General features: G+C 44.2%; 2 protein-coding genes and 1 long non-coding RNA gene across 6 annotated transcripts in view; 2 read left to right on the top strand and 1 right to left on the bottom strand.

Annotated features, from left to right (window-relative positions):
* The window catches only part of MGA (MGA, MAX dimerization protein), a 102,055-nt gene extending 97,739 nt beyond the window's left edge, over positions 1-4,316 (top strand). The window contains exon 23 of the mRNA XM_006778155.2: positions 476-4,316. Within this exon, the coding sequence (XP_006778218.1) occupies positions 476-1,752 (1,277 nt within the window). The 3' untranslated portion in view covers positions 1,753-4,316. The remainder of the gene's footprint in view (positions 1-475) is intronic.
* Positions 4,317-8,101: 3,785 nt separating this feature from the next.
* Positions 8,102-9,300, bottom strand: part of LOC107181546 — a 2,134-nt gene continuing 935 nt past the window's right edge. Inside the window, exon 2 of the long non-coding RNA XR_001512201.1 lies at positions 8,102-9,225. This is a non-coding gene — a long non-coding RNA (uncharacterized LOC107181546). The remainder of the gene's footprint in view (positions 9,226-9,300) is intronic.
* The window catches only part of MAPKBP1 (mitogen-activated protein kinase binding protein 1), a 58,126-nt gene continuing 57,920 nt past the window's right edge, over positions 9,095-9,300 (top strand). For all 4 annotated transcript variants that reach the window (XM_006778067.2, XM_015557576.1, XM_006778066.2 and 1 more), the window contains exon 1: positions 9,095-9,180. The gene's annotated coding sequence lies outside the window, so the exon portion shown is untranslated. The remainder of the gene's footprint in view (positions 9,181-9,300) is intronic.

Raw genomic sequence — 9,300 nt, 5'->3', positions numbered from 1 at the left:
GCAAGTTCCGAGTTCCGAGTTCCGACTGATGCCAGACAGTCCAGTTTCTCCCCGTAAGAGTTTGGGTCCCCAGAGACTCACCTGGAACTGGAGTTCAGAGCAGTCGGGGGCTTGAGACTCCCTCCCAATTCAAAAAGACAGCCGCGTCCTCAGTTGCCAGCCCTTGCCGGGTGCGCCTCCGTATCTCTGCACTTCCGCACCTCCTCTGAGTCTCAGTGTGCTTTTCTCTTTCCTTCTAGTTGTAGAATTTCCACTCAGCCAGCCTTCCTGTGGTTCTGGATGATGTCCGTTTTGTCTTTTCATTGTATTTTTGAATTTGTTGTGGGAGGCAGCAATTTCCGGTGTTTACCTATGCCGCCATCTTGGTTTCTCCTCTAGACTGGAATTTTAACTACAATTTTCCAAATGGTCATTGGGTATGAATGAGAGAGATGCTTACTACTGTAGATCTAAATGAAATTTTTTTCTCTCCTAGAAAATGATGACTTATTTATGATGCCAAGAATTGTTAATGTGACATCCCTGGCCACAGAAGGAGGTTTGGTAGAATCGAGTGGCAGCAAATATTCTCATGAAGTTCCTGATGGCAAGTCACCTGACCACCTGAAAAACAGTGTCAGGAGTGAAGATAGCTCCTTTGAAGATTCAGGTAGAATCTCTTCCAGAGGCAACCATAGAGGTGGCAGAATGGCATTGGGTCCAACACAGGGTTTTCTAGCACATAAAGATTCTGTTTTTCCACAAATGGTTGATGTTTCCAGTGTGCAAGAAGCACAAGAGCTCTTACCCAAAAGGATTTCTGGTAATACGAGAGGGATTCAGTATAAATGGAAAGAGAGTGGATCAAGACGGGAGAGACTGAAGCCAAAGGAGTCTTCATTTCATAAATTAAAAGTGAAAGATCTGAAAGACTCAAGCATAGAGATGGAACTAAGAAAGGCAGCATCAGCTATAGAGGAAGCAGCACTGGATCCCAGCGAACTGCTAACTAACATGGAAGATGAGGATGATACTGATGAGACACTCACTTCTCTGCTCAATGAGATTGCCTTTCTTAATCAGCAACTAAATGATGACTCTGTTAGCCTGGCGGAACTGCCCAGCTCTATGGACACAGAGTTCCCAGGGGATGCTCGACAGGCTTTCATCAGTAAGCATCCTCCTGGGAACAGAGCAAGTTTCCAGATTGGCCACTTGGGTACTGGTGTGAAAGAGTTGCCTGATGTACAAGGAGAGAGTGACTCTGCCAGTCCCCTCCTCTTGCACTTGGAAGATGATGACTTTTCTGAGAATGAAAAACAAATTGTAGAACCAGCCTCTGAGCCAGATGTCCTTAAGATTGTTATTGACTCGGAGATAAAGGATTCCCCTATTTCCCACAGGAAAGTCAGTGATGGAGGGAAGGGTACTTCTAGTATCCCTGCAGAGTCTGAAAATATTTCCTCACCCCCCATTCTACACATGAAGGCTGGCCTAGAGAACAGCATTACAGATACTTTGTGGAGGCCTATGCCAAAGTTGGCACCTCTGGGTTTAAAAGTAGCTAATCCTTCCAGTGATGCAGATTGTCAGAGTCTCAAGGTGATGCCTTGTTTGGCACCTGTAGCTGCCAAAGTTGGGTCAGTTGGACACAAAAGAAACTTAATAGGGAATGACCAGGAAAGCCGGGAGAGCAAGGTGATGCCTACATTGGCACCTGTTGCGGTCAAATTGGGCAACTCTGGGGCCTCATCAAGTTCTGCAGGGAAATGAACTTAATGGTCCTTAGGCAGAAGCCAGGCTGTGAGGGGAAACCTCCTTTCTCTGCTGGCATCTGTTTATTTGTGTCATGGAACTGTGATCCTTGACTTCGATGCAGTGGATAATGGTAGAGAAAGGGATAGGTTGCTGACCTTGGTGTAAGAAATTACTATTATGAAATTCTAATCATGTTAAAATGTGTTACCTCATTTGTGGTGCTGGGTCTCCTCATCCTCTCTAAGATGTGATTGATCCATTGCTGAACATGAGGTGTTCCTTTCACCTAAGGAATTCATAAGATTCTAGATCCATAGTGGTTTTCTAGTTCCCTACGAGATAAAAAGCTGCTTGAGACTTCAGACCTGCTATGGACTGAACTGTAGTTTGATAGCTATAGTTTAGGTGTGAAATCCAAGGGAGGTGATGCACTAGTGCAGAAGGATCCAGAAAAGAGAGTTTCCAGTTGGTGTTTTAAAAGCAGGTGGAGAGGAATGGGATAACATGGAATACCAAAGTGAATACTTTGCGGCATTCAGCAAAATTCTCTCTTTCATATCCCAGACAACTTCCATTCCTTCACATTGTCAATAAGAATTATCAATCCAAGTCTTTTGGCAAATTAGGAATGCTTTTAACTTTTATTACTAAGGTAATTATTCTGAGATGTTAAAAAACACACACACACACACACACACACACACACACAAAAACCTAGTTCTCCCTTATTGTCTCGGGCACTGAAAAGACCATTTCACAGGACCAGGGATTTTCACCTGGAATATATATTTTGGAGGTAGGCATAGAGGGAGCCCTACCCCTTCACAAATCATGTCACTCAGGAGATAACTAAAATGAAAAGCATTCCCTCCCGAGACCAGAGACTGGCCAAAATAAAAAACTGTGGGGCTGGATATTTCCCAAAGCAAACCAGCCTCCTGGTGCTTGAAGGTTTCATTCATTACCTGCACAGGATGTGAAGTAAAGAAAAGTCACAGAAGGCACTCTTTACCAGGGAAATCAGGCAGTATTTGAATCAAGATATATTTTTTATTATCTGCTACCATGGATTCAATGATCTGTAGAGCTTTTTCACTCAGCTGTCAGGGTATGAAGGACTGACAGCCTGTAAAGATGAAGATATTTATATTTTTGTATAGTTGTTTTGATAGATTTCTCAAAGGCTGAAGTTTTCAACCTAGAAGAAGAGATTTGTATTGAGTATAGAAATGATGTTTCCTATCTAGTTTGTAAATAATCATGGTGCACTTGAGGGGTCTCTTGGGAACTCCCGGGGGCAAGAATCACTATTCTGAAAATGTATAGACTGGGATTTAGCTGCTACATTTTGCCTTTCTTAAATAATTATATTTTGGAATGTAACCCATGTTCTGTCTTCATTGACAGGATTTGCTTGTGTTGTTAAACACTAACACAAGAGCTTCCAGTGCCTGGGCTGTGCCTAGGTGATGCTATTTCTTCTACATCCCCTGCCGCCTTTATCCCAAATCCCATTCAGTGTATCTTCAGACCTAGGTTGTGAGACCAACTTTGGAATAGTTCTAGCCAGTAAATTACTACTTTCATGGTTGGTTCCCTTTCTAGTAACTCTGGTAATCAACAGATGGAAAAGGGTGGAAAATTTTCCTCTGCAAATTGCAGTGGGAGCAAATTCTTTGTTTTGTGCTACTTGCCTTTCTACACCTTGCTCATCTAGCATTCAGCTTTCCCTCCTCTAAGGTTACTGAAGAAGCTTGAAGTAGGTAATGAGTGCTTCTCATTATCCTTCCCACTCCCCTCTACCCAGCAGATTTCATTCATGCCTTAGCCAAGGAGTCCAGCACCTGTCTTCCCTGCTAATAATTGTCCTTGGAGATGCTAGTACTTTAATCTAGGTATAGCAGTTTCCCATTATTTCCTTGCTCATCTTGTCCTCACATTTCCTCCTGACTTCCCAAAGCTCTTGTTACGCCTTTTGAGAGTCAGCCAAGGAACAGGCAAGTGAGTGGATAATCCTCAGGAAAAGAAGGACCATTCTGCTTCTGAACACTGTTCCCTTTTTTATAGACAAACAGGTAGTAGTAGTCAGTTCTTAATGGAAAGATATTTGACTATTTTTGAGAGTTGTAATAACATGGAAATAAGAGGTAATTCCCGGTGTTCAAGGAAGGCTGCAGATGTCATTGCAAACCCCCAAGATCATGGTGTTTTCAAGACCTCTTAGAGTTAAGAAGATATCAGGGCTATTTTGAGGAGGGCTCAGTCTTCAGAACAATCCTGAAGTTTGACAGAAACTTAAAAAAATCCAAAAACTTTACCCTTTAACCTTACCCCAGGAGAAACTGATCTATGAAAATTACATGTGTGATTATGAAAGATGTAGTTGAGCAAGAGAAATTGAGGAATCTGGAGAATAGTGAGCGCTCACCCTAACTCTATAAGAAGCATGATCTCAGTAGACCAATAATTCGCCTTTTTATACATCTGTAAATAAATGGAATGTTTTTAAGAATATAATTATGTCAGATTTAGCCTTTTCTTTTATATATTAAATATATATATCTTTCCTTTTCTGCTTTTGAAAAATGACTATTTTTTTAGAAATCCAAGAACAGAAGAAGTTTGGTGAGTGGAAGGCAGAATGTGTGAACTTGAAAGAAATAAATCGGTTATAATAAATAAAGCAGGTCTTGGTGTTGGGCAGTTTGTGCTGGGTTGGAGTAGAGAATCCTAATGCTTCGAGTCATATTTGAGAGAGGTGCCACTGAAGTAGGTTTATCATAAGGAATTCCTTACTGTTTTCAAAAATTTTGACATGCCATTTGGGGGAATTTTGGTGTTCTAATTCTTGAAGCATGTTTTACATGGAGACTTCAAAATTTTGTACAACTTGACGGCAAGTATATATCAAGAAATTGTTCTACAGTGAAGAAAGGCTAGCCTCATAATACCAATGTGTGTGAGGGTAATATGCCCTTCGCTATTGGTAATAACAGGACATAAACACCATCTTAGCAGGTAAGGACAATAGATGATCTTTAAAAAAATTGTTTTAAAAATAATTTTAGAGAGTGGAAGGGAGAGAGAACCCACAGCCTTTTGGTGTATGGTAGGATGACGCTCTAACCAACTGTGCCACATTGGCCAGGACACAATAGATGATCTTAAATTAAGATATGTGTAAACTAGTATCACGATTTATAAAAATGTTTTTATTAAAGAAATCCTTTAGATTGAACGACTCTAGGTCACAGATCAAGTCCAGTTATATAAACAAATTACGTTGTGTAATTTTATAGTAAATGCAAGTCTTTTTTCCCCAGAATTATGGATGAAATACCCGACAGTAGGCCTCTCAATAGTGTTTGAAAATGTTTTGAATACAGAAGGCAGACAATCCATATATTATTTGGGCAGTTCAGTGGTATAATTTCTCCCCACCTCCCTAATTATACTGGTTGAGATAGTCTAATGCAGTGGTCGGCAAACTGCGGCTCGAGAGCCACATGCGACTCTTTGGCCCCTTGAGTGTGGCTCTTCCACAAAATACCACGTGCAGGTGTGCACGTACAGCGTGACTGAAACTTCGCGGCCCATGCGCAGAAGTCAGGCTTTTTGTGGAAGAGCCACACTCAAGGGGCCAAAGAGACGCATGTGGCTCTCGAGCCGCAGTTTGCTGACCATGGGTCTAATGGAATGGTGTCAGGTGAATTGAGAGATAAATGCACTTTTAAGATGAATCTAAAAATGGATAACCCTTATTCCTCCCAGAAGATTTTTAAAAAAGCAATGCACAGAGTAGGCACATTTTCAGGTACTTTATTTTATAGAGAATGATAACCAAGAATCAGAATACATTTCTTGCACAAAATTGCTGATTTTGAAGCAAGTACTTGTAAGAGCATCAATATTTAATGTATTACCCTACATAATAAAAGCCTAATATGCTGAGCATCCAGTCTTCTGGTTGGCCATTCAACCAATCAAAGCGTAATATGCTAATGATATGCTAAGGCCGCTCAACCACTTGCTATGACATGCACTGACCACCAGGGGGCAGACAGTTGACTGGCCGACCAGTTGTTATGATGTGCACTGACCATCAGGGGACAGATGCTGACTTAGGTTAGCTTGCTGCTGGGGTCCAGCCAATCAGGACTTGGCGAGATGGGCCGGACACACCCTGGAGCCCTCCTGCAGTCCCTTCCTGGCTGGCCAACCTCTCGTGTCCCTCCCCAGCCCAACTCGTGCACCAATGGGGTCACTTGGCCTGGCATGCACCCTCTTGCAATCCAGGCCCCCTCAGGGGATGTCAGAGAGCAGCTTTTGCCTGATCCCGCAGGCCAGGCCGAGGGACCCCACTGGTATATGAATTTGTGCACTGGGCCTCTAGTCATATAAATATTATGCAAAGTGCCCCCTGGGGAGTTCTGGGAGACTGGGAGTTAGATCACTCGCTATGACTCTGCTGACCACTGAGGGTGGCGCAGAATGAAGGAAGGCCCCTGCTGGCAGCTGGAAGATCCCAATTGGCCCTGATTGCTGGCCAGGCCTAGAGACCCTATTGGTGCATGAATTTTGTGTACCAGGCCTCTAGTGTCCAATAAAATTTTACATGACCATGAATGGCTGGATGCAGAAAAAATTAAAGATGAGGTACATGGCCTCACTGCCATTTGGAAACAAATGATTGGTCAAAAATGCATTTTTGAAATTAGAATTTTGATAACTTGAGGTATAATTGTATATTAAATTTGAACTACAAAAGATGTAAATGTTGAGTAATAGTGATGCAAGTGTGTGTGTGGTATATGATGAGATGATTAACAACTGGGTTGACTTGGGAATTCTGAGACAAATCTAATTCTGAGACAAATCTAAGCTCTACTAAATTCGCTCTAGTAAACTCTGCTCTTAGAGTTTAAGTAGGAATGCAGTCTTGGAAGCACTGTTTTGAGATTCATCCTGTTTCCAACTGCAAGCATTGGTCTCAGCTGTCCTACAGTGCCTTGCATATAAAGGTGCTAAATAAATATTTGAATTGGTAAGTTACTATAGCTTGTTAGTTTTCAATGATCTTACAAGTGCACCTATTGGCATGTTAAATCTAGGCTGAATTTTTAAAATCTGGTCTAATGAGCATAGTGCAAAACAGACAAGTGTATACATCTTTTCTTAGGCTCCTTTTTAAGAGTGACGACCATATACATGTTTAGGACATACACAAGCAGAATAAAAAGTGAAATAGTGTGTGGATGGTCAACTGCATTGTGAAGAGTGGGGTGGCAAGAATTTAACTTGGAGAAAAAAGGAATAAGGCTTCCATTCCACTGGGCCTGGGACTATTATTTTCTGAGGAATTCATGAAGCTTGAGAACAGCTCTATTCACATACTGGCACTTCAAAGGCTGCCTGGTACGTACCTAGACAATAAAGGTTTGACTAAATTGTGAAGAATTAAAGATAAATGTGGTTTTGGCTCTAGGCTAGAAGTATCTGAACTTAATACTAAGTTGCTTTTCAGCTTGATAATCTTAGACATTGAAAAGCAGAGCTTGAATTTGCCTCTGTAACTTCAGCTTCAGATGAGAGTAATTTGGGAAACATTTTCTCTACGGAGATAAACGAGTGTAGCACTGGACAGGGAATGAGCAGTGATACTCTGTAAACCCATTTTACTTGGCCATGAGTGAGAAAACCACTAGTGGGCAAAAAAGTGATCTGGAGAGAAATAGGGACCACTTCTATGGCCGTTGTTGGGAATGCAGCACACAAGTAAGGACACCAGGTGGCACCATTTATTAGTGTTATATTGGCTCCTACCACTGTAAAATGACAGACTAGGAAGGAGTCAAATGGACTAACTCCCATTTCCCGACTCTTGTCTTCTTCCTCCAGATTTGGGGAATGTGTGAATATCATTTTACAATTTCATTACACCTGCAGTGCATGGTGGAAGGGAAAGGGAAGTCTCATGCCTCTGGCAGCTATTGCTAATTTGTCTTCTAGGAGGCCACTTCTTGATCTGTGAGCTTTACAGATCTTGTTTTTAAAGCATGGTTAGAGTACACACAAGTACATACCTAACAGCCTTGATTTTATAATGTAGAATACACACAAGAACATACCTATTTTGCCACTTGGCCGTACAAGACCCACCCTCAGCTGTCCTACAGTGCCTTGCATATAAAGGGTTTAGGGGTTCTTCACTCTTCCATGTCCAAGTGTTCCAAGGATCTGGATAGGTTGGGACAAATGCTTCGTACTATTTCTCTGGCTTGGGCTTACCTTTTCATAAGGCAATTTCTTGAAGAACTAACGAGGCAGAAAGACTCCTAGAAAATAAACAATGCAGAGACACCTGTGGAATAATACTGTAAAGTTATTTTCTGTGCACGCCCTCAACTCCCATGAGCAAAAGCTAAAACTCTACTACAACTAGTTAGCAAGCTTGACAGTGACCTCACAAAAGTAGTACAATAATAGGGGAAAAGTTTACGAGTGGATTTTGATAGGAATAAGGAAAAGCACTGGAGCAACAAAAGTCCTGGTTAACGCGGGGTGAGAGCGCGATGGGACCTGGAAGGTTAAAGAAACCTTGAAACAAATCTCTCATAGGAACATACACTTTCCTTTTTCCTCCTCCACATGCCTAACGCTCTATCCAAGGCAATCCTCTTCCTCCCCTTTCTCCCAACATGGCCAATTAGGTTGCCCAATTAGTAACACTTCTTAGCAATCGGAAACTTTAGCAGCGGTCGCCAACCTTTCGGACCTCAGGGACCCCCGGTGTTCCGCGGACCACCGGTTGGCGACCGCTGCTCCAGAGTCATCTCCACGTAGGTTAACGCGCCGGGTGGCGGCGAACAACTATTGTAACCGCTCGGAGTACCAGCGCTTGGGGTCGACGCGGAGCAGAGCCTCTGGCTGTGTCGCAGTTCTGTAATTCTGAGCGAGGAGTTCGTTTCGGTTCCGGTCCTTCGGGCCTATCAGATGCCAACCTTGACACCGCTGGGGCGTAGTTGCCGTCTTGGGGCCCTGGGGAGTGCACTTTCCCGGGGAACCAGGCCTTCTCACACCATAAAAGGCCTGGCTCTTTCCAGTCCGAAGCCGAGCTGTGCCGACCTTTCTCCGGGAGGGATACCCGCCACGACGACGTGCGGGATCGCGGTTCTCGAGTCACAGGTCCCGGCCTCCTGGCCCGCCCACGGGCTCCGCCCCACACACCTTATTCGTTCGCTCCAGGAACGCCCTCGGCTGCAGACCGCACCCTCTCGCCTCCGCTCCGCCTGCCTCGGCGGGAGCTGGGCCTCGGCGCTACTTCGCGTTTTGAGCCGCTTGTGCCGCCATAGCTGCTGCCGCCGCTGCGGCCGCGGAGCTGAAATCGCCGAGCGCGATGCCTGAGGGCGCTGTGAGCGTGGCGGGCCCCGGGCCCCGGGGCTGGTGAGGCTGGGTCCGAGCGGGGGCGCTGGCGAGTAGCCGGGGCTGCTAAGGGAGGGGAAAGAGGAAGGTCCAGGGCCCCACCGGAGGGCTCCCGAGGGTCGGGTGGGGGCGGGAGGCTCC

Source organism: Myotis davidii, unplaced genomic scaffold, assembly GCF_000327345.1.
Source record: "Myotis davidii unplaced genomic scaffold, ASM32734v1 scaffold46, whole genome shotgun sequence".
NCBI lineage: Eukaryota > Metazoa > Chordata > Mammalia > Chiroptera > Vespertilionidae > Myotis > Myotis davidii.
The sequence above is the reverse complement of the archived record's forward strand: the minus strand, read 5'-3'. Positions and strand labels throughout refer to the sequence as shown.